The 26,492-nt window shown below is 39.1% G+C and overlaps 1 protein-coding gene across 1 annotated transcript; it reads left to right on the top strand.

Moving 5' to 3' along the window:
• The first annotated feature begins 1,121 nt into the window (after window positions 1-1,121).
• On the top strand, window positions 1,122-25,291 carry LOC115416699 (melanopsin-A-like). Its single transcript, XM_030130545.1, has 6 exons — window positions 1,122-1,264; window positions 9,876-10,009; window positions 13,473-13,676; window positions 20,593-20,764; window positions 22,984-23,160; window positions 25,180-25,291. Exons 1-6 carry the CDS (start codon window positions 1,128-1,130, stop codon window positions 25,289-25,291), a joined length of 936 nt encoding a protein of 311 aa, XP_029986405.1. The 5' UTR covers window positions 1,122-1,127.
• The last annotated feature ends 1,201 nt before the right edge of the window (window positions 25,292-26,492 follow it).

The following is a 26,492-nucleotide window of genomic DNA, read 5'->3' as shown; positions in this document are numbered from 1 at the left end:
GAAATAACAGGCAGGTTATGACTGAGTTTTCCTCCACCTTTATCCTACATGACTGGCACTAATGTTCACCTGAACCGAACTGTCGGTAGTCTCAGAATTCACAAACGTCCACGTGCACTGGGGCGTCGTGACAAATTCATGGGGCCCAGCATTTGTGGGGGGCCATAGAGTGGATACAGGTTAGAAGTTGTGAAAATTTTGTGTAAGATCCGTTGTATAACAGAGGAATAGAACCCAGGAGTTGGACATTGAATGTATGTAAAGTTTCACTTTTGTTTCATGCCAGCGTTAGTTATGGACCGCACCCCCACCTATATAACTGCTGCAAATGGTTCTGGAATAAAGGACAGGTTGTTTGTCATTTTCAGACATGTCCGTTTAACATTTTTGTGATTTTTTTCTCTTATTCAAATAATTGTTTTATCAAACCAAAGAAAATTGATAGATTAATTCAGTGTTTTTCAACCTTGGGGTCGGGACCCCACGTGGGGTCGCCTGGAATTCAAATGGGGTCGCCTGAAATTTCTTGTAATCAATAAAAAAACTAAAACTTACTAATAAAAAATATATGGTGAGTTGACAGAGACAATCACAAAACATAGAAGAGATGACAAACTGTGGTTGTGAAACTGCAGCACTGTGGTTCTGTTTATCTGTCAAATGTTCACTGTGGTCAGTTTCAGATGCTGCAGCTCTTTCATAATTCATAGTTTCAGTTCTTGTTTGTTCAGTATTAATTGTCCTCCTTGTAAATCACAGCTGGACTGACTGGACAGATCCTGACTGAGGAAAATCAAATTCTCCCTTTGTGCAGTAATCTACACCTGGATTTACTGCCTCTGTCCACAATAATAGACATTATACAGACTAAATGTGTCTAAAATTAAAGTTTATTTACAACATAGTATAGCAAACTATTACATGATCAAAACAAATTAATTTTAGCAAAAAAATGTCTCCATTTTGAATGTCTGGGGTCGCCAGAAATTTGTGATGTTAAAATGAGGTCATGAGCCAAAAAAAGGTTGGGAACCACTGGATTAATTGATTACAAGAGTAACTGATATCTGCAGCTGGATTTCAAACTGAACATGTTCTCTACTTCCTGGTGTGTCCACTAGGCGGCGATGGTGCCCGATGCCGCCCACCCTTTTCCTACGGTGGATGTGCCTGACCACGCCCACTACACCATTGGCTCCGTCATCCTGGCCATTGGCATCACTGGCATGGTCGGCAACTTCCTGGTCATCTACGCATTCAGCAGGTAAGGATCACTTCCTGCGTCCAAATATGGTCAAGGCTTCATGTAAAGGTGATGTGTGTTTCAGTGGGTGTGTTTAGATGTCTGTCTGATCGTCTGTCTGTGCGTCTCTGCCTGTCCGTCCACTGAAGAGGCTTTCTGTCTGACCTTTGAACAGCGTATTGATTGTGTATTTGTATGGCACTTATTGATCGCCTGTCCTAGTTCTATTGATTAAAGTTTAGGACTGAAGCAGCCTTAAGTGATTTCTCGGGCTCTTTCTCCTGCCTTCAAAAGCTTTTCACTATTGTCTGAGATTTTACAAATTAAGCAGTTTTCACATTAACCACTTTTCAGATGAGGGTTACAAATGAAATTAACTTGTCAAATCTAGTGTATTTTAATGAATCCAGCTGTACAGTACACATGGGGCCAGATCCACTAAGATCCCAATTTGCGTGTACTAATTGATGTGAATCTAGAATTTTGTGTGTGGGGTTGAACTGCGGTTTGCTGGTGATTTATTCAGATTGCTTGCGCCAACTACAATAGGTGCAAAGTCTGGGAGACCGTCCTATTTAAATGAGGATTTTGCGTACGTTACTGGTTGTCACCATGGAGACAATATGCTGGAAAAACTGCTTTGGGATACAGGAGCAGGTCTTTTCTGACCCTGTATGTTTGGAGCATGAGACGGCCTGGGTGCGAAATGTCTGGCAACCTGGGATACACCAGCACTAATGGGATACACCAGCACTAATGGGAACATATGGAGGTACATCTGTCTCATCAGATTCTGAATTATAAAAGCTATTGAATTTCTAGCACGGAATTTTTTTTTTGCACTGAAATGAAGTATCTGATTTTTTTGTCTCTGAATTCAACTACGTTCATAAATTTAGAATAAAAAAAAATTCAGATGCAAAAAATTCAGATGCAAAAAATTCCGATCACACATCCGCGCTGACCGTCTTCCTGCATCGGTGTCACTTGCCCAACGTTGGGTAACGTCGTTAAGTTAACTTAACGGAACTCGATTGGCTGGCTGTCGGTTCGACTTGAGAAGGAATCATTGCTTATCCTTGGTGTCCCGGATGTGTGATCTGAATTTTTTGCTTTTGAATTTTTTGCATCTGAATTTTTTTAATTCTAAATTTATGAACGTAGTTGAATTCAGAGACAAAATTTCAGATACTTAATTTCAGTGCAAAAAAAATTCAGTGGTAGAAATTCAATAGCTTTTATGATTCAAAATCTGATGAGACAGATGTACTTCCATAGGAACAGTGCGCTGGAATGATGCAGACACACGGGCAGCGGCATCGGATTCATTTCACAGGTGGGAGTTGTTGGATTGAATGACTGTCAGACGCACATGATTTTGTCAGACTGAGGCCTAATGTCGGTGCGTGTTTTGATGTTTTAATATCAGATCAAGTGGAAAAGTAGCATTTGGCACAACAGTCCTGTAAACTGTGTGTGTGTGTGTGTGTGTGTGGGGGGGGGCATACTTCTAAATAATTTTTTCTTCCATCATTCCAAAAATGTTCATATGAGGGTGACAAATGAGTTCTCTGCATCTTTCATTGTTTCAGTATCTCCTTCTTGTGACAATAACCACTTCCATGTGTGTGTATTTACACATCCAACCCGTTTGCTCCTCCTTTTGAGACGTGTTAAATATAGACGCACTTTCTATCAGTAAAATTGTTTCAGGTTTGATAAATCACTTTACGTGTCCTAAATTAACATATGTACATTTTCTCCTCCCAGCACACACACAATTGCATGTAAACGCCCCATGTTGCATATTCATTGTGTCAAATGTACTAACTGGAGGCAGACACGCTGTTTTGCACCTTTGAAAGACTCAACCCTTAGTGCACACTATTAGTACATCAGTTTGTTCATTTTTTTGCATGTGCAATGAGTTTGCACACGTTTTAATACAAACCTTTAGTAGATCGGGCCCATAGAACTATCAGCTCAGGTATTCTTAGATACTGGTATTGATGTTCACATAAAAAAACACAACAGGTAAACCATGTGCCACAACCACTAGTAAAAAATGCAAATTATACCCATTTTCTGATTGCACTGTATACATGTCCAAAGAATCCTAATAATGTGGAATAACACCAGCATATTACACGTCTGAATTGGAAAATGCTCCATTAAAAAAAACAAATTTAGAATATCTATGTGGAATAGGAAGATTACATGTCATCTGTCAAAATGAGATTAATAATGGAAATACTTTTGTGTGCACATGAATGTATTCAGTGTCAAAATACCAAAAGTGAGGCTGCAGGGCCAGCCCACTCACACGGCTACAGAGGCAACTCTTTAAGCTACCGCTACGTGGTTTTTTCTTCTTCAGTGCCAGGTCCATAACAAATAAGACTGACTAACTGAGAATACAGATTGCAGCCAACAAGTGTGTCCATCACTGCTGTATGATGATAATTACAGAAATGTAGCTGCAGTCAGTCATACTGGACTTGGCTATTGAGTTAGCAGGATGTACTGGATGAATGGAGGTTCTGGTAAGAGCAGAGGAGTGGGGTTATGCATACAACAGTAACATCTGGTGCAAAAATGCAAAGACTGTGCACAGACATTGTTCCCCAAACATGGAATATTTGACTGTCAAATGCAGACCGTCTCTATACCTTGCGGGTTTACTGTCGTCATGGTAATGGTCGTATACATACCACCTGATGCAAATGGTAACTTAGCCATGGATGTACTGCACAAAGCACTAACAGTCAACAGAACTCCTGTCCTGATTCAGTGCACATCATAGCTGGAGACTTCAATCATGCTGATTTAAGGTCAGTATTCTCCATCAGCATATTGATCAGCATATAAACCCTTTAAACCCTCAGCCTAAAATGGACCACCTGGACTTTTTTTTCTTATTTTGACAACAAAAGGTTAGAAAATATGCTGTGAGTGAGTCCATTTGAGCACTTTATTCCAGATCTTTTAAAATCTAGCAGTCATTTAGAATTGCTTCTGCTTCTTCTCCAACTTCTTGTACAGGTGTGAGTGAAATTACCGTACTCAGGTTTCAGAAACCGTTGGTATTTTTTCCAGTTGCACAAATAGTTAAGGAGTTACAGCCATCCAAACTGCATATGTGCAGGGTGTGTCAGCGCTGACACGTCAGGTTTTAAAAAGTTAAATGTGCAACAACGGGTATAAACACACTGGACAAAGCTAATAGCATCATACAGAAAGGCTATGGAGCAGGGCTCTCAAACTCATGTTCTTTCAGGTCCCACATTCAGCCCAATTTGATCTGCAGTGGGCCGGACCAGTAAAATAATAACAGAATAACCTATAAATAATGACAACTCCAAATTATTGTCTTTGTTTTAGTGGAAAAAAACCCATTAAATTATGAAAATACTTACTTTTATAAACTATCCAAACAAAGAAGATGTGAATAACCTGAAAAAACTGAAAATTCTTAAGAAAAATAAGAGTAAGTTTAAGAATATTCTGCCTCAATTTATCATTTGTCCATGTGCACTATAAATCAGATCTACAAAGACACTAAACCCTGAGGAACAGGCAGAAAATTGTTCATATTGTGCTGAATTTTCTTTAGACATTTCAGGTTGTTCATATTTGTTCAGGTTATCCATGTTTTACTGTCATGGGATAGTTTGTAAATGTAAATATTTTCACAACTTCATGTTATTTTTTGCACTAAAACAAAGACAAAAATTTGAAGTTGTCATTATTTACAGGCATAATGTTAGATTATTTTTTTCACATCAGACTGAGAAGAAAATCTGGAGTCATTATATTCTGTAGGTTATTATACTGTTATTTCACTTAAGATCATATTGGTCTGTATGTGGAACCTGAACTAACATAAATTCTACAGCCTTTATTTCTTTGTATTTTATGGATTGTCTCTTTTATCTTGTTGTACAGTGTCCTAGGGCGTCTCGAAAGGTGCTTATAAATAAAATTTATTATTACCTCCGCCAAGGAGGTGATGTTTTTGCCAGGGTTTGTTTGTTTGTTTGTTTGTCTGTCCGTTAGTGTGCAACATAACTCAAAAAGTTATGGACAGATTTGGATGAAATTTTCAGGGTTTGTTGGAAATGGGATAAGGAAGAAATGATTAAATTTTGGTGGTGATCGGGTGTGGGGGGGCCCACGGGGGGGGCCACTGATCAGCCTTGGCGGAGGTCTGTGCTCTCCGAGTGCTTCTAGTTATTATTATTATTGGCTGTGGAATTTTTGCACTTTGCTAATTCATCCCACGGGCCAGATTGGAACCTTTTGTGGGCCGCATTTGGCCCCCGGGCCACATGTTTGAGACCCCTGCTATAGCGCACCCCCCTCACTACACCTGGCCTGTCAGGTCACATGTCCTTTCTATTGATTCCTGCATACACCCCCGTCAGGAGGAGATCCCCCCCAGCCACAAAGACTGTTCAAACATGGCCAGAGGGTGCAGTACATCAGCTGCAGGACTGTTGTGAAGGCACAGACTGGAGCGTGTTTCAACACCAGGACCTGGAGGAGCACACCACATCTGTCCTGTCCTACATCAGCTCCTGTGTCAACAACTGTACTGCCCAAAACGACCGCCATCAACCTCATCAACTACTGACCAGTAGGATGGGAATCGAGAACCGGTTCTTTTTGAGAGCCGGATCCCAGTAGCTCGATCCCTTGGAATCGTTTGCCTGCCTGCTTAACGATTCTGTTTATCGATTCCACCTGTGTTACGCATGCGCGATGATGTCACACGTACGCTGCATTGTTTTGGTCAGAACGAAGACAACATGGAATTGAGGCAGAAACAGTCCAAACAGACCACACCAGGTCCGAACAGACCACACCAGGTCCAAACAGACCACACCAGGTCCAAACAGACCACACCAGGTCTACACAGACCACACCAGGTCCGAACAGACCACACCAGGTCTACACAGACCACACCAGGTCCGAACAGACCACACCAGGTCCAAACAGACCACACCAGGTCCGAACAGACCACACCAGGTCCAAACAGACCACACCAGGTCCAAACAGACCACACCAGGTCTACACAGACCACACCAGGTCCAAACAGACCACACCAGGTCCAAACAGACCACACCAGGTCCAAACAGACCACACCAGGTCCAAACAGACCACACCAGGTCCAAACAGACCACACCAGGTCCGAACAGACCACACCAGGTCTACACAGACCACACCAGGTCCGAACAGACCACACCAGGTCCGAACAGACCACACCAGGTCCAAACAGACCAAACCAGGTCCAAACAGACCACACCAGGTCTACACAGACCACACCAGGTCCGAACAGACCACACCAGGTCTAAACAGACCACACCAGGTCCAAACAGACCACACAAGGTCCAAACAGACCACACCAGGTCCAAACAGACCACACAAGGTCCAAACAGACCACACCAGGTCCAAACAGACCACACAAGGTCCAAACAGACCACACCAGGTCCAAACAGACCACACCAGGTCCGAACAGACCACACCAGGTCCAAACAGACCACACCAGGTCTAAACAGACCACACCAGGTCCAAACAGACCACACAAGGTCCAAACAGACCACACCAGGTCCAAACAGACCACACAAGGTCCAAACAGACCACACAAGGTCCAAACAGACCACACCAGGTCCAAACAGACCACACAAGGTCCAAACAGACCACACCAGGTCTACACAGACCACACCAGGTCCAGCTGAACTCTGTCAAAGCTTCCATTTCTTCTAAAGGTGGAATCCCTCCAGTCTGTTCAAACGTTCGTCCACATGTGATTCATTTGATTCTCTACTCAGCGGTGCTTGTGAATCTAGTGTCAGAGTGAACACCAGACCGTCATCTGGGCCCAGTTCCAGTTCCGGTGCGGGCAACAAACGTCGTACCCCCTCAAATACAAGTTTCTGAAGGTAGAGGAAAGGAAATGAGGAGCACAACAACAGGAGACGAGCAGAGTCGAACTGGTTCCATGTAGTAGAAATGCCGCAATAGAGGAATTAGTAAAGAGTCTGGAGTTTCACTGGCACTGTACCCCCCCCCACCCCCCAAACCAGGCCAGGCATCATCTGTTATTATTTGTTCATACTGTATATGTTCTATTTTCTGTGCAGATGGAAATATAAAAGACAGTTCATGCAAACACACCTGTTTGTACTCTTTTATTCCTTCACCCAGTGAGAATCGATAAGAGAATCAATAAAGAATCAGATCAATAAGTAAAATTGATAATGGAATCGGAATTGTTAAATTCTTATAGATTCCCACCCCTACCAACCAGTTACTCTGATATCTGTTATAATGAAGTAATTTGAGAAACTGGTCCAACGTCACATCATGTCCTGCCTCCAGCTCCCGTTCAGCTCCCTTCAGTTTGCAGACAGAGCTCACAGATCCACTTCACACCACCATCTCCCACCTGGAGCAGCAGGGCCGTTAGGTGAGGCTGCTCTTTGTTGACTTCAGTTCTGTCTTTAATACAATACTTCCACACAGACTGATGCAAAACTGTTGGACGTTGGACTTCTTTTCACCATCTGCTGTGGATCAGGGACTGTCTGTCTGACTGCATACATAGTTGCAGTGGGTTCCTGTATCCCTGAAGCCCTCAGTGTCCACGTGGGTTCTCCACAGAGCTGTTCCCTACTGTACACTCTGTACACAGACAACTGGGTCAGGTCCCACCCAGATGAGAGGCCATTAGGGCATTCACTGAAAAGTCGGTTTGTTGATGCATCGACGTCTGTGGCACAAGTTAGTTTGGAGTTGACTAGTCGTGTGTTATTCTCTCTTTCTCTCTCCTTCTCTCTCTTCCATCACCCGACAGTGCATGAGCCTTCATTCAGCACATGTCCATACTCTCATCTTTCTACATGAAAACATGGAGCAGTGAGCGGTCGTGATGAGCAGATCAGCAGACCTGGCTCAGGTTGTCCACAAAATATCACTTTATTTGCAGGGTGGGTCAAAAAATTCCACAAAGTGGCTTAAAAAAAAAAAAAACGACCCGCGCATCACCAGTGCAAGGCTCAGACTGAAGGAAGAAGACGACTGAGTAGGAACTAAAGTGACTGATCTGTTTAAACTGTGGTCTAACGTTCTGAACCATGGAAGCACCACCGATGCTGAAGAATACTGTGGACAGACTCACAGCAGTTCAGAAGCCCCTATGGAGAGGGAACATCGAAGGAAAGTGATGTCCCCCAGTATGGTGCAGCTGGGGCCCCACCCTGGAGCCAGGCCTGGGGTTGGGGCTCGAATGTGAGCACCTGGTGGTCGGGCCTATGCCCACGGGGTCCGGCCGGGCCCAGCCCGAAGGAGGACCCACCACCCACCGAGGGAGCCGTAGGGGCCGGGGTTAGGGTTAGGGTTAGGGTTAGTCGAAGGCAGGGGCCCCGACGACCCGATCCCCGGACACAGAGTCTGGCTCTAGGGACATGGAATGTCAGTTCACTGGGGGGGGGGGCTGAGAGATACCGTCTAGATCTAGTCGGGCTCACCTCCACACACAGCTGGGGCTCTGGAACCCAACCCCTCCAGAGGGGCTGGACTCTCCACTTTTCTGGTGTTGCCCGCGGTGAGAGGCGGCGGCTGGTGTGGGCGTGGTCATAGCCCCTCAGCTCAGCCGCCATGTGTTGGAGTTTTCCCCGTTGAACGAGAGGGTCGCGTCCCTACGCCTTCAGATCAGAGACAGGTGTCTCACTGTTGTCTGGGCCTACGGGCCCAACAGATATGATATATGATATGATATGATATGATATGATATGATATGATATGATATGATATGATATATGATATGATGCAATACAATATGTGGTATGATATGATATATGATATGATATGATATATGATATGATATAATACAATATTTGGTATGATATGATATATGATATGATATGATATGATATATGATATGATATAATACAATATGTGGTATGATATATGATATGATATGATATGATATGATATATGATATGATGCAATACAATATGTGGTATGATATGATATATGATATGATATGATATATGATATGATATAATACAATATGTGGTATGATATATGATATGATATGATATGATATGATATAATACAATATGTGGTATAATATGATATATGATATGATATATGATATGATGCAATACAATATGTGGTATGATATGATATATGATATGATATGATATATGATATGATATAATACAATATGTGGTATGATATGATATATGATATGATATGATATATGATATGATATAATACAATATGTGGTATGATATATGATATGATATGATATGATATGATATGATATGATATGATATGATATGATATGATATGATATAATACAATATGTGGTATAATATGATATATGATATGATATATGATATGATGCAATACAATATGTGGTATGATATGATATATGATATGATTTGATATATGATATGATATAATACAATATGTGGTGTGATATGATATATGATATGATATGATATGATATATGATATAATACAATATGTGGTATGATATGATATATGATATGATATGATATGATATGATATGATATGATATGTGGTATGATATGATATGAGACACTACATGTCGTGTGTTGCAGGAGTCGTAGCCTGCGAACACCAGCCAACATGTTCATCATTAACCTGGCGATCACTGACCTGCTGATGTGTGTGACCCAGACGCCCATCTTCTTCACCACTAGTATGCACAAGAGGTGGATCTTTGGAGAGAAAGGTGACAGCATGCACACTCAAACACACATTCATCCTATAAACAGTGTTGGGTTTACATCTGTGTCCCACTTGTATACCCACTACCATTGTTTTATCATCCTCTGGAGACAGTGAAATAATTAACTCACTAAACAAACCTGGTGTTTTATAATCCTTTAAAGCCGGATGCAACGTACAGTTTTGAAGACACACATTAACGTGAATTTCTTTTGGACAGTGGGACAGTTTACAGTCAGGAGTTTACAGACCACATGATGTTATGTTTTTATCAGAGATCAGATCAGTTGTACAACATATGTAGTTTATTCTATGAAATGCTGAGTTTATAAAGTGATTGTCCAAAAACTGATGCTAAGAGCGACAGACTTAAACAAGGATTTAAAAACAGTCTAGTCTCAACAGCAAACTACAAGTATAAGTGAGAAGTTGCAAATAACAATAAACAACAAAAAACAGTTTCCACTACTGTGCCATGTTATTTAGAAAGTTATTCTTCTCTCATTAACTTTGAAAATTAGGACAAAGGACCATTTAATAATACATTTTATAAAAATGTTTATAGCGTTAACATAATAAATGGTTTTTAGCTAATGTTTCAATTTTAATTGGGCATTTTATTTATTATCTGTTGGCTATTTTGAAAAGCCTCATTTTATACCTCCGCCAAGGAGGTTCGGTTTCTTTTGGCGTTAGTTTGTCTGTCTGTCTGTCTGTCTGTCTGTCTGTCTGTCTGTCTGCAAGATAACTCAAGAAGTTATGGACATATTTGGATGAAAATTTCAGGAAATGTTGATACTGGCACAAGGAACAAATGATTAAATTTTAGTAGTGATCAGGGGGGGCACTGATCTGCCTTGGCAGAGGTCTGTGCTCTCTGAGTGCTTCTAGGTAATTTCTAAGTTTTTTATTTTTATTTTCATCAATTACTACAAATTTCCGACGATCCCATTTGAATTCCAGGCGACCCCACATGGGGTCCCAACCCCAAGGTTGAAAAACACTGCTTTAACCTTTATGTTCTCCTCAAATTTACACATTTTCTGGACACCTTCATAGCAAATATGTACGCACAAAAGGATGCGATAAAATCATCATATGTCAATATTTTTGGGGGCTTTTTTCAATAAATCTCCTCAACAACTTGAATTATATTTAACAAAAACACAAAACATTTGTTATTGTCTGTATGCTAAATAGTAGTGTGATGGGACATTGGTGGTGTTTAGAGTCGTGGATATGTCAAAGATTAGCAACAAAACTGATTTGACTGCATTAGTATTTTTTATGTGGTGTCAGATCCTCCCTCACACACCTTCAGGGCCTGAAGTGCCTCTTTGACTTCCATTAAAACCAGATTTTGTAATCTCACTGCCATTTCAGTTTCTAATAAATATTTCATTATTAAATAAAACAAGAAAGTGCCGCCTGACAGCAGCAGCGGTAGCACGACCATATGACATTATATGGATGAAACAAACGCGACGTGGAAACGGCTGAAACAGCTGAAACAGCTGAAGGAATATGCACAGAGGGAAGGGAGCTCTGCCGTTTCCGCCTCATGTCTGTAGCAGCTGCTGCTGTCAGGCGGCTGAGCAAACCGTCATTTCCCACAATGCACGTCGCAATAAAATTCCTCAGATGCCCAGTTCCCTCCCAGCTCTGACTGTAAACACATGGTTTGTTTGTGGTGGATGGAACTAAGAAACTGTTCACTGTAATGTAAGAGATTCAGCTGAGGAATGACAGACGAACAGGTTCATGAAACTGAGGAGATGACTGAGGACGGACAGACTGGATGAATAATTGGTCACAAAAGTCTCCCACACCTTTCAGCATTTGGATTGAATCATCTCTTTCTGCAGCAGACTAGGACAAGGGGCTGTGGCTCAGGAGGTAGAGCAAGTTGTCCAGTAAGGGTTGGTAGTTCAGATCCTGCTCTGTCCCAGTCATGTGCCGTTGTCTCCACCACCAGAATGTGAATGTGTGAGTGAGTGAAGAATGGATCAATAATGTGAAGCGATTTGGATGCCTTGAAAAGCACTATAGAAATGGAATCAATTATCCTAAACATTTTGAAATAAAACACTTGGATACTGTATTATTTGCAAGTACCTTAAAAAGGTGACTTTAACCCTTTCATGCATGAATTATGAGAACCTTGGTCAATGTTTTTTTCTTGAGTGTTTCTATTCCTTGTTAGGCAGGAAAAAAAATAATCCAACTGAAATTTTTTATGACCCTATTTTTCATGGAGTTACAAAAATGTCCACTCAGCTGGACACCATGCATTGGATTTTTGAAGCAAAGAAACATGTATTTAAAACACATTATCCGAAAGTGATAAAACTGTGTGAAAGCCATGAAATAAAAACATTTTTAAAGCCACTAATGCCATTTTATCACATTTTATCATACTCTAATACTAGTTGTTACTCAATTCATGGAGATAATATGCAAAAAAAAACCCAAAACTTTTTGATTAAGAAAACTGTTAATTACTGTCTAATAACAATTAGCAATTGATTTACACTAACATATATGACTGCAGATCAGGTTTATCAAGAACAGCAAAGTTATTTTTTTCCATTTTATTTACTTATTTAGACAAAGACAATGCACAATACACATTAAGCTTGAACAGGACAGCTGTAGTGCGCCAGGATGAAGCACTAGTGCTCACTTCCACCTGTAGTCCCTGAACAGGCTGATGTTCTCATTGAAAAAACAGACTTTAATAAAAACTAAAGCATTAAACAACAGTAAAAAATGCATATCTATAACTCCATCTGTATAAAATATTCATTCACATCCAACCATTCACTCTTACTCGTCCCACTGCAGTCCGTCACACACGTTAATGGTATGGATTACAGTGGATGGGATGGTGCATGAGTGTCCACTGTGTTGGCTGATATGGAACTAAAACAACAAAACCCATGAATATACAAGAGAACAGCTGTAAAATAACTGTGCACTGGAGTGACCAGTATGCATGAAAGGGTTAAGAAAGTATCTTAAAATGGAGAAAACACCTTTAGACCTCTGAGGGCTATGAGAAGATATTTACAGTATGTGATAAGTCTCTTCTGTCTGTCAAGAGTCTTTTCCACGTTGGCGTCTGCCTCACATGTGTTGCTGAGCCAGAACCCAGGAATGTTCTCATTTTGACTGGTTCTCAACCATTATATCAATGAGATAATAAACGTATTATCATGAAAAAATGGCTGTTTGCACAGACCTATGAAATAAACATACAGACCCAGATGATTCTGTTTGTACCATGAACACACCGCTGCTGTTAGTCTGTTTGTTGACAATAACAAGAATAAAAATAACTGCACCATTGTACCAAATGACAAGAGTGTAAGGGTAATTTTCAATAGTCAGATCTAATAACAGATAAAAGACAGACTCAGCGTAAACATGTTTAGAATTAAAGGTTTACGTCCTTTTTCTTTCCTCAGCGTGTGAACTGTATGCATTCTGTGGAGCTCTCTTTGGGATCTGCTCCATGATCACGCTCACAATCATCGCCGTCGACCGCTACTTTGTCATCACGCGCCCTCTGACCTCCATTGGTATGTTGTCACGGAAACGGGCTGTTCTCATCCTCATGGCGGCCTGGGTCTACTCTCTGGGCTGGAGTCTGCCACCGTTCTTCGGATGGAGTACGTACATTTTGAATAATACAGAAAAATGCATCATAACCAAAAACAGTCATTATGTCCATCAAAACATTGAAATAAAAACACAGAGACATTATTGTGAAATATTTTCATATTGTGAGAAGTAGATTTATTTAGAAGTTTAGACATTTAATTAGTCTTTGTGTTTTTTTTGTTTTTTTTTATGGTTGATGATCGTTGACTAAATCCCTTAGAACTAAATGTGTCTATATATTTGTCTTCCTCTGATTGAACTCTAATTATATGTTCTCATTTTGAATTAATATTGTGAAAACCAGCATATATCTTTTAAAATATTAAAATTTTGTTGAGTGTTTTATGTCCATGTCTTTTACATTGTCATGTTCCTTTTGTTGTACTTTGTACACAGTTTTTGCCTTTTTGTGTATTTTATATTATTTTTGCCTTGTTTCATCTTATACAAATAATTCAAATCCATAAACAATCGTCAGGAGGTGATCTGTGTGTTTGAGTTCCAAAAATAATTCCTTTTTTATGTCCATGAAGGCCAAGGCTGAGAGTCTCTTCTGTCCAGTCGTATTCCTGGCATAAGTTTCTATTCAGCTGAGGACAGAGGACGTCCACTGGACCAGCTGGTGCAGGGCTGTCAAACTCATTCCAGTTCAGTTCCACATTCAGCCCAGTATGATCTGCAGTGGGCCGGACCAGTAAAATAATAACAGTGAAAAAAGTTAAATTATGATAATGTTTACATCCAAAAAGTTTCCTTAAAATCTGAATAATAGGAACAAGTTGAAATGTCTTAAGAAAAATAAGTGCAATTCTAACAATATTCTGCCTCTGTTTATCATTTACACGTGTACATTATAACTTACAGGTCACGGTGGATCTACTAACACACATAACATTTAATAACAGAGTGTTGGTAAAATTGCATTTACTTCTCTTTAGACATTTCATGGTGTTCATATTTGTTCAGGTTATTCAATTTTTTTGTAAAAGTATAGTTTGTCAATGTAAACATTTTCATGTAATTTAACTTTTTTACACCAAAACACAGAGAAAATTTGCAGTTGTCATTATTTATAGGGTAATATTTTACTGCTCTGATCCACTTGAGAACTAATTGGTCCGTATGCATCTCCATGTGGAACCTGAATTAAAAGGATGTTGACACCAGTGATTGTTAATTTCTTCAGTGTAATTTTTGCACTTCATAAATTCATCCCATGGGCCAGATTGGACCCTTTGGTGGGCCAGATTTGGCCCCCGGGCCACATGTTTGACACCTGTGAGCTCGTGGGTTGGCTGACCTCTCCTCACGATATTTTCTGGAAAAGTCCACCTCGAAGCAATGTTGTTATCGTTAACGAAAACTAATGAAATGACGAAAACTAGAATTGAAAAAACATTTTTGTTAACTGAAATAAATAAAAACTATAATTAAAAGAAAAAACAATAACTAACTGAAACTGTATTGTGTACTTATAAAACTAACTAAAACGGATAAAAATTATTGATAAAATTCCCTTCGTTTTCGTCTTTCTCAATGTCGGATTGATATGAAAGCAATTATGAGGTTATTTCACTCTAGCAATTTTAGCTGCTGTCTCCATACGACACTTTTTGCTCCGTCACTTGTGTTCACTTGTGGTTTCCAGTCGTCTTCTGGTCCCCACTCTACCTGGAAACATGGAGACTAAAGCAGCAGAGTCCTGTCTGGGATTGATTTGAATAGGAGCACAGAGAAGAAGAGAAAAGAGACCACTGAACTACAACTGAACTACAACTGAACTACAACTGAACTACAACTAAAATACAACTAAGCATTTAGAAGAAAAAAAAGAAATCTAATAAAAACTATCAAACCTGCTCTAAAAAGGAATTAAAAGTAACGGAATTAGAGAAAAAAAAGTCCAAACTAAATAAAACTAAACTATAATGAAAAATCTAAAACTATTCGAACCTTGCCTTGAGCTCTGTCTGAGACCAAAACACTTTCTTCTTCTCCGTCAGCCATTGTGGCTGTAAAAAAATTCTACCTCAAATGTATTTATAGTTCAGTTCAGTTCAGCTCAATGAGCTTTACTGACATGAATCCAAAAGAATACAGCCAAAGATATATCAAATAGTAGATTTGCTCTTACCGTCCAATCAGAGGAAGGATCAGTGCTGATGACCCTGGGGGTCAGCTAGCTGACCCTATGAGGTGAAGGTCAAATTTGATTGGTTAAAGAGACGGTCCTGAAACTACACAGCTGAAGTTCCATGAGCCTTCACTCCAGATTCTGAAGGCCCAGGGCAGATTAGATTAACCCTGGCAACATATAGAGACTGAAATCTGATTGGACAAAATATCCTCCATCCACGTAAACGTACTGGAAGCTGTGAAGCCAAGAGAAACGCTAAGAAATGAAGAGAATAGTCTACTGGGAATAAGTTAGTACAATTACATGGAACAATTATTACAGTGTTTTTCAACCTTGGGGTCAGGACCCCATGTGGGGTCACCTGGAATTCAAATGGGGTCACCCGAAATTTCTAGTAATTCATAAAAAATTAAAACTAATAAAAATTTATATTATATAGCCTAAATGTTGTCTAAAATTAATGTTTATTGGCAACAAAGTATAGCAAACTATTACATGATCAAAAACAAATTAATTTTAGTCCAAAAAATGTCTCCGTTTTGAATGTCTGAGGTCGCCAGAAATTTGTGATGTTAAAATGGGGTCATGAGCCCAAAAAGGTTGGAAACCACTGAATTATTAGAATTTAGGTTACAAATGTAGGTCAGTGTTTCTAATAGTGTTTAGACCAGCAGAGAAGGCCTCCCTGGTCCTGACGGCCCACCGCTGGTATAGGATTAGGGGGTCAACGGGTGTGAAACAGTTTACATCAGTAGATGGATCTGGTTGCTGGCGGTCGTTGACAGTTAACCTGCAAAGAAAGAAGGATTTGAAATATATTTTGATAATTATCAGTATCAAATGATGTGAAAATGTTAAATATGAGAACTTTCTTGTCCATGTTGCCCACCCTTACTCAGACCACAGGGTAGAAGAAGAAAAAGAAATGGAAGGCCACAAGAGTCCAAACCAAACTGAACAGAATGTCTGCAAAAATATCTTGAAAGAACAATAAAAGGATTAAAAATGACCTCAAACTTCAGTCACGCAAAAAAGACAGAAAAATGCCATAAACTTACAGAACATACCAAAACTAGCCTGTAAACGTGTGAAAGAGCTGCTGATACTGACTCCATCTCAGCGGTCCACTGGCTGGAGCCGCTGGAATCCTCAGTTTGTATCTTATTAGATGTATTGTTCATTTCCACTGCAGTCCGTTCTGTTCTCAGTTCAGTTCCAGTTCAGCCAGCGTGGCTCACACACACCACACACACACACACACACACACACACACACACACACACACACACACACACACACACACACACACACACACACACACACACACTCTCAGTGGAGTGTGTTTTTCTTCTTTCTATCACCTGGTTTTCATTCCTCTGCAGACTCTGTAGTCTTGATGTATTTAATGTAGATTAGGAGTTGGAGGACCAGCAGACCTCCCATAATTCCTCCTGTGGTGGAATGTCTTTGACTCCATGTGGAAAAGGTTTCAGTACATGCGTCGTATCAGGGATAGTTATTTTTAACAGCGGTATAATGTATGTGTCTGTGATCTGGTGTTTTTCTACTGTAAAGAACAAATTGTCCTGTTGAGGACAGACAAGTCAATATTTTTTCAGGTTCAGGCTATTCAGGACTTCACAGGTTCAAGAGCAGGTTTTACAAAGACACGTTATGAAGAACCAACTCCACTGCCAGGAGTTCTGGAGAGATAAAAAGATAAAAGTTGCCCAAACACTGAAGCAAAGACTGTGTACTGCTGAGAACTACAGATGGAACCAGATGAAAATGTCATATCACGTTTATTGTGACCAAAATTATCACAGTTATCATTATTATCATGGTGTTGTTGAAATTGTGCTCAAAATGTTCAAAAAGTACTGATACAGAACCTGAAATAATTTAACTAAGTTGAACTTAAAAAAACAACAACAAAAAAAACCCCAAATAAAATAATTGGCCTAATGCACTTTCTCTTGGCAGAAACATTCAGATATTAACCCTTAGTGGTCTGAGTCTATTTTGTCTGTTTTTCAGTCCTTTTCATTTTGCCTTTATATACTATATAAACAAATGTTTACTATACCCATGTTTGGGATCTGTTTTTTTTTTCTGCACAACTTCATTATTATCAACTGCCTATTATTTTTTCACTTTAACCTACATAAAATCAACATTCAACCAACTTTAATCAACATTAAAGGCCAGAAAACACAAAAAAATGTAAATCCGATTTGAAAAATGTAAATAATGTATTGCATAAATAAGACTTTAACCCTTTCATGCATGAATTATGATTACCAACATCAAGATTTTTTTCCTGAATGCTTTTATTCCTCTTTAGGCAGGAAAAAAACAATGTGATTGAAATTTTTTATGAAACACCATGCATTTAATTTTGAAGCAAAAACAACATGTATTTACTGACATACTGTGTGAAAATTATGAAATAAAATCATGTTTAATGGTGTGAATCTGATGTTTCCTCACATTTTAACATACTGTAATACTAGTTATTACTCACTCAGATAATATGCAACAAAGAAAACTTTTTGTTTTAAAAGACATTTAAATTACAGTCTAATAACAATTAGCGATTGATTAGACTCAAATATGTTACTGCAGATCAGGTTCAGCAAGAGCAGGAACAGTAATGGTATGAATTGTAATGTATGGGGTGTTGCATAAGCGTCCTCTGTGTTGGTTGATATGCAAGTAAAACAACAAAATCCATGAATATACAAGAGAACAGCTGTAGAATAGCTGTTCACTGGAGTGACCACTGTGCATGGAAGGGTTAATAGTGAATATTGGTTCCAAATATCAGGTATATACAATTAAAATTGTAATAAATTAAAACTATGCTCAAATATTTGACATAAAAGCAGATCTTTACATCGGTGTTTTCTCTGGAAAAGTGCGGTAATCAAACATGGTTATCATGATAATTAGAATTTAAATGGTAATACTAACTGTTGGCAATTTTACTGCTGTTTATCGTTATACCGGTACTCGTTACATCCCTATTGAGAACTCAAAGTCAGTATATAGTGTTGTTATAGTGGATTTGTGGACAGTTACTTTTCTGGGAGGGGGTTGACATTCAAACAAAATGAACCTCCGCCATGACTGCATTTGAATAAATACCTCAAATATTGATACAGTGTCATGAAATGAAATATTGCGATATATTGCAGAACTGATATTTTCTTCCACCCCTGGTTCTTAATCAGTTATTACTGTGACCCAGACAGTGAAAATATGGTGACCTTTTGATACATATAGGTCCTATTTTCCATCAGTGTGTACATGTCTGTGTGTTTCTGTCTCATAAACTACTTTCTTCAGTTTCTTGTGTCACCTGGACTCCATCACCCCCTACACCAGTGGTTCCAACCTTTTTTGGCTCATGACCCCATTTTAACATCACAAACTTCTGGCGACCCCAGACATTCAAAACGGAGACTTATTTCTTGCTAAAATTTATTTGTTTTTGATCATGTAATAGTTTGCTATACTATGTTGCAAACAAACATTAATTTTAGAGGACATTTAGTCTATATCACAGGTGTCAAACTTGCAGCCCAGTGTCCAGTCCGGCCTTTGGATGAATTTGTGAAATGCAAAAATTACATTAAGATCTGAACAATCCTTTTAGTTCAGGTTCCACATTCAGACCAATTCAATCTCCAGTGGGCAGGACCAGTCAAATACTATCAGAATAACATATAAATAATGACGATTCCAAATTTTTCTCTTTGTAAATGTAAATACTTTCATGTATTTACACTAAAACAAAGTATAATTTTGCAAAAAATGTGAATAACCTGAACAAATATGAACAACCTGAAATGTCGTAAGAGAAGTAAGTACAATTTTAACAAGATTCTGTCTGTTATTAAATGTTTTGTGTGTTTGTAGATCCACTGTGATCTGTAAGTTACAATGTACATGTGTAAATGTTAAACTGAGGCAGAATATTGTTCAAATTACACTTTTTTTTTTTTTTTCAGTTTGTTCATATTATTCACGTCCTTTGAAAGGATAGTTTGTAGATGTAAACCTTTTCATAATGTAATGTACTTTTTCACTCTAAAACATAGAGAAAAGTTTGGAGTTGACATTATTTATATATTATTATGTTATTATTTTAATGGTCTGGCCCACTCAGATCTAATTTAGCTGAAAGTGGAACTGAACTAAAATGAGTGTGACAGCCCTGGTCTATATAATGTCTATTATTGTGGGCAGAGGCAGTAAATCCAGGTGTAGATTACTGCACAAAGAGAGAATTTGATTTTCCTTGGTCAGGATCTGTCCAGTCAGTCCAGCTGTGATTTCCAAGGAGGACAATTAATACTGAACAAACAAGAACTGAAACGATGAATTATGAAAGAGCTGCAGCATCTGAAACTGACCACAGTGAACATGTGACACAGAAACAGAAGCACAGTGCTGCAGTTTCACACTCAGTTTGTCAGGTCTGTTATGGATTGGGATTGCCTCTGTCAACTCAACATATATTTTTTATTGTATGTTTGTTTATTTGTTTTTTTTTTTTATATGAACTACTAGAAATTTCAGGCGACCCCATTTGAAAACCAGGTGACCCCAGGGTTGAAAAACACTGCCCTACACACATGTTGTCTTAATGTACAGTCTGCTTCAGTTTCAACTTCTGAGCCTGTGATCTGTGCAGCCTGAGAGGAGGCGGCAGAAGCACAGCAGTTTGAGGTGAAATGATGTGAGTGCAGTATTGAAAGGCTTTGTGTCTGTGTGTGTACCAGGTGCGTACGTCCCTGAGGGTCTGCTGACGTCCTGTACATGGGACTACATGACCTTCACGCCATCGGTGCGAGCCTACACCATGCTGCTCTTCATCTTCGTCTTCTTCCTGCCGCTCTTCATCATCATCTACTGCTACGTCTTCATCTTCAGAGCCATCCGCACCACCAACCAGTCAGTCTGTGTTTGTCTGTGCACGTCCGCAGAGCCTCAGTAGGACTTTTGCTCTGTATTGCACATTTATCTTGACCATGTTCGAACTGCAAGAAAACAATTCAGTCTAGGTATCAGTGTCACTAAACAGATGGAGACCATACTGAGGGGAAGGCCAGGGGGATGGAGAAGGCACGGCAGGTTTAGTTCTATAGCACATTTCATGTAGTAGTAGTAGTAGTAGTTTTATTTCGAGCTCATAGAAGCATCAGATAAAGAATCATACAACATGGTCCAAAAATAATCAATACAATTTTTCTGCGCTCGAAAAGGAGTGGGCAAAAGTATAACTTATTGACTCCACCCCCTTTTTACAACTAATAATCAAACTAGATTCACTTCCTTTGCTTTGTTAACACACATTTTTCCGCTGTATATTGTTACAGTACACAAAACATCCATACAAACACTTCATATACACTTTTTAGTCACCTCACACACAATCAGATTAACGTAATCAACCGTTTTTTAATATAAACTATAATATTTATATGCACTTTAAATATTTACTCCAAATACAATAATCAATAAATATGATAGTATCTTCTTATCATGATAACCAATTAACTACAATAATATCTTATTTTATGCGTACTTCTATAATGTTGTGTATTTTGTTATAATAGTGGATTTATACGTCCTTTTAAATGCACAAAGTGAAGACGACATTCTTCAGTTTTGCTCCAGATTATTCCACAGATGGACCCTCTGACACAGATACACTGGCTTTTTATGTTTGTTCTACACTTCATTTTCGTACAAGACCATTCAAAGTGCTTTACATAAAACATTAAAAGCATTACAGCAGAAGCAATAAAAGGTATAGGCATGAGAAAAACAAACAACAAAAAAAATCAGATAAATAGATAAAACAGATAAAAACTTTTAGCTTAATAGGAACAGCACAGATCTGAACTGATGAATACAAACTATTCAAATGCAGCTGAGAACAGGTGGGTCTGGAGCCTGGATTTAAAAAACCTGAGTGTTTCAGCTGATCTGAGGTTTTCTGGGAGTTTGTTCCAGACATGAGGAGCATAGAAGCTGAACGCAGCTTCTCCATGTCTGCTTCTGACTCTGGGACAGACAACAGACATAAACCAAGGTGTCTGTGCAGGTCTTGAAAGTCTTCAAAAGCACGGAATTTTAAAATGCTGTTTTCCAGACCTTGAAAAGTCTGGAATTTTGTGTGAAAGTCTTAACCCATAAAGTCCCAAAGAGCCACTGGCAACTACAGTCGTCTACTGATCTAAAATGTTGAAAACTTCTGAACCACTAATCCTATCAATACTTTGAAATAATTGTGATAAAATGCAGTTTGTCATGTTTTCATGGTCATCAGACATGACCCATTTGGACGTTCAGAGGCTCTGAAGTTACCGTGGAAACACCGTCATCTTCTACAACACTGAGTCACCAGTAAAACCCATGGAGTTGGATCAATGACAGTGGATGGACACACTTGTTTTTACATTCAGTTAATGATATATCTTACCCCCAAAAATCACTTTTTCTTCAGTTTTCTGTTTCTGATATAATAACCCTCCACATTCATCTGAGCCTTTAAGAACATCCACATGGTCAGTAAATTTAATGTAGGAAAATACATGATTTCCATTGAAAAAATGCAAAATACAAAGGATATTATTAAAAACAATGGTGATAAATCACTTTAAAAAGTAAATATGTAGAAAAATTTAATTGGGAACTGCCACAAAAGTAGTACTGGGTCTTTATGGGTTAATAAAGTATGGAAAAAAGTCATGTTCAAAGGCACATAATCTTGTAAAATAAGAAATACATGAGAAAAACATGAAAAAACTTGATATGATTTCACTAACCAGTCAGTAAAGATTCTAGTGGAACTTTGTGTGATATCCATGTAATTTGGTGATTTTCATATGTTTTGAAGACGTTTCTGTCAGTAAAACATAACATACTGTGAATTATGCATTTATTTATTTGTGCATTTATTAAAATGAACTTTTCTACTACACACGACAGGTACAACCTCAACCAAAAAAGTTGGCACGCAGGTATAAAAGTACACAAAGTCAAGGTCTTGGGGAAAAAGTAGCAGTTTTGAAAAAGTCTGGAATTTTTATTTGGCTAAAGAGCGAGCACCCTGCAAACCCATGGAACAGTGATGTGCAGTCGTTCAGGTTTTGTGTTTGTGTCAGGGCCGTGGGGAAGATCAACGGCAGCGCTCATGGATATGGCACCAGCCGGGACTCGGTGAAAAGCTTCCACCGGCTCCAGAATGAGTGGAAGATGGCCAAGATCGCTCTGATTGTCATCCTGCTCTACGTCATCTCCTGGTCACCGTATTCCGCCGTCGCCCTCACCGCTTTCGCCGGGTAAAACTGCACAACTTTGACTCTCAGCCGGACTGGGCCATATTTGTACCACACCGAGCGCAATACACAGCAACATAAAATGCACTATTGAACAAGGGACAGTTTTTTCTTACAGATTTTTGTTTTGTTTGTTACTTGATTTATGTATATTTATATATTTTTTCAACTGATTATTTATTAATTTTTAAACTTTATTTATAGAACTTTTCAATGTTTATAGAACTTTTCATTTCACATGTATAACATTTATAATTTCAGGCAATGTATTCATAATACAAAGACTGACACTGGACATGATAAACAAACAGAACCCAAGGGAAAAAAAAAAAAAAAGCAATACAAACAAGACACGTATAAAGAAAGTCAAGACAGTGCATTCTGGTACCGTTAAAGGAGGAAAGTAAATAAATGAATAAATAAATAAATAATCAAACAAAAAACAGGTCAATAACAATATAAACACCTAAAATGTTTTTAAAGTTCCAGGCCAGGCAACATGTTCATGCAGTGTAAAAGAGGCTCCCATATTTTGTAAAAATTTATTGATAGTTATTTCGGGTGCACCTAATTTTTTCTAACTTTATATTAAGCATGATGTCTCTAATCCATTGATGGTGTGTTGGAGGTGATGAGTCCTTCCATTTGAAGAGAATGGTACGCCTAGCTAGTAAAGATGCAAAGGCCACAACTTTTTGTCAGTTAGCTGAAGGAACTGAGTCATCTGTGCATGAAATAAGACCAAAAACAGCAGTAAGGGGAGATGGCTGAATATGGCACCCATAAGCCTTGGAAATGGAATCAAAAACAGAGTTCCAGAAGGGGGTCAGTTTGGAGCAGGACCATAGCATGTGGTCTATTGTTGCTGGGGCCTGCTTGAATCTGTCGCAGATAGGATTTATGTCAGGGAATATTTGTGCAAGTTTAATTTTAGAGAAGTGCAATCTATGTAAAATCTTGAATTGAATTAAGGAATGTCGTGAACAAATGGAGGAGTCTACTGATTATTTTTAACCCGTTTACTGTCTTTACAGTGTTTTATCTACCTGTTTGTATCGGGTCCCCAATACAACGTAATTTCGTTCTGGAGTGAAATAAATGACAAAAATGAAATCTGCATCTAAAACCCTGAAAGACACACACAAACATATAGTAATGTGGAAAATTTCACCAAGATTCCAGGCAGTTTTGGGACTTCTGCTGGTGCTGCTGTGAGGGTTTAAAGAAGTTCCAGTAGGTCAAGGAAACAGGGCTCAGGAATTATCAAGTAGTTTTCCCCAAATCATCACTAGTTCCTGTAGAAAGTTAGTTCTTAACAAGTCCTAACTTCAACTCGTGGAAATTCTAGGAAGCGTGTTGACCCCTTACAGGCTGAATTTATATACAAGTGTATTAGAAAATAACTGATTTGTGTTTTTGCTTTCAAACAAATGCTAAATTAAGTGGAGATCATTTATTTGATTAGAGCGCATGAAACCAACAGAAATCTGAGTATGACGCACATTTACCACAACAGCCAATACTGATCAATAATAATGAAAAAGTAATACAACAGATTTTTTTCCCTCCCAGGAGATGGAGATGGTTTTATTGATGCCACAAAATTCTTTTCAGTGTCCTGACTAGGCATGTATCCAACATGCCTGAACCAGTGCTGGGTGAATACATGCACTATCAGCTGACTCTGTAGTGGAAACGGTTTGATGCAAATCTGCAACAGCTGGCGTTAAGAGGTTAAGTGCATATTGAACAGTTCAAAAAATAATTTCAGACAGTTTAGAGCCCTGGAAGTCAGTCAGTCTAGGGATACTTGAGAAGGTTTCAAGCGTCACAGATGAGCTTTCAGGTATTTATGAGGACTATTTCAGCTGAATGGAACTTTTTCCCGTTGACTTTATTCGGTCATTCATGTGTTAAATCATGTTTTGTACATATAGTTATCGGTGGCAAAAGCTTCTCCTGTCTCATTCTTTCATTTTTCTTGGTTTAAAGTCACTAATCCAACTACTTGTCCTGCTGCAGATACGCCGACATGTTAACTCCCTACATGAACTCTGTGCCCGCCATCATCGCAAAGGCTTCAGCCATCCACAACCCCATCATCTACGCCATCACACACCCCAAGTACAGGTAACTCCACCGACAAATGATGACTGACAGCTTACCAAATGCACTTTTCTGCTGTTACTTAAATGTCTAAACGCTCTGAAAACCTAACATTGTCATTTATCCATGTATTTATCCAGTGAATTAAGTCTCCGCAGACACTGGAGCTCTGTTAGCAAAAAAAAAGAAAAAGGCCTCAGTAAAACCACAGATCAGGTCCATGTTTCTGTACAGTTTGTGTTGTCAGTAGCTACACTGAATACACACACAACTGTCACAGATCAGTGTGAACAGTGGGTAAGCAAACAGTACAGAAAACACACGCATATAGGGCCGGACCTACTAAAGGTTTGAGTGTATTAAAACATGTGCAAACTCACTGCACACGCAAAAAAATGTACAAACTGATTTACTAACAGTGACACTAAGGGTTGTGTCTGTCAAAGGTACAAAATAGTGCGTCTGCATCCAGTTAGTACATTTACCACAATGAATATGTAATATGGGGCGTTTACACACAGTTGTGCGTGTGCTGCGAGGAGAAAATGTGAATACCATAATTTCCGCTCTATAAGCTGCTACTTTTTTCCACACACTGTGAACCCACGGCTCTGAAATGATGCAGCTAAGTTATGTTTTCTTGTCTAACAATCGATCCGGCTGACAGAAGAAGAAATAGAGCAGCTGCACGTAAGCTCGGCATCAATGAAGCGATGGTGCGACGTTGGAGATGGGGTGGGTGGGGCTTATAGTCCGGTGCAGCTTATAGTGTGGAAAGTACGGTAGAATTAATTTAACACACGCCAAAGTGGTTTATCTAACCTGAAAGCAATTTTGGTGAGAGAAACTGTGTCTATATTTTACCACGTCTGAAAAGGAGGAGCAAATGGTTTGGACGTGGACTTGCACACAAAGAAATGATAAAACCCTTGTGTGAACATTTTTGGAGTCAACCCCACACGTAAAATTCTAGATTGCACACGTAAATTAGTACATGCAAATTGGGATCTTAGCAGATCCTGGCCTAAAGGGTATCACTCATGACCTGTTTTTTCTAACTCTAGTTCAGTAATGTCATGTTCCACTACGTGGGACCGGCTCGACTCGACTTGCTCAACTCTGGTACAGGTCCTGTTCCTGGAGACCGTTTCCATTACAGGATACTACTGACTTACAGTACCTGTCGTCAGAGCGATGCGACACGTTAACCTCTGTGTCGTCTGCTCAGA

Source organism: Sphaeramia orbicularis, unplaced genomic scaffold, assembly GCF_902148855.1.
Source record: "Sphaeramia orbicularis unplaced genomic scaffold, fSphaOr1.1, whole genome shotgun sequence".
Lineage (NCBI taxonomy): Eukaryota > Metazoa > Chordata > Actinopteri > Kurtiformes > Apogonidae > Sphaeramia > Sphaeramia orbicularis.
The sequence above is the reverse complement of the archived record's forward strand: the minus strand, read 5'-3'. Positions and strand labels throughout refer to the sequence as shown.

Coding starts and splice junctions, on each gene's coding strand:
- LOC115416699 (XM_030130545.1), top strand. CDS start 1,128: ATGGTGCCCGATGCCGCCCACCCTTTTCCTACGGTGGATGTGCCTGAC. Junction 10,010..13,472: donor GTGGATCTTTGGAGAGAAAG/GTGACAGCATGC, acceptor TTCTTTCCTCAG/CGTGTGAACTGTATGCATTC. Junction 20,765..22,983: donor GCCATCCGCACCACCAACCA/GTCAGTCTGTGT, acceptor TGTTTGTGTCAG/GGCCGTGGGGAAGATCAACG.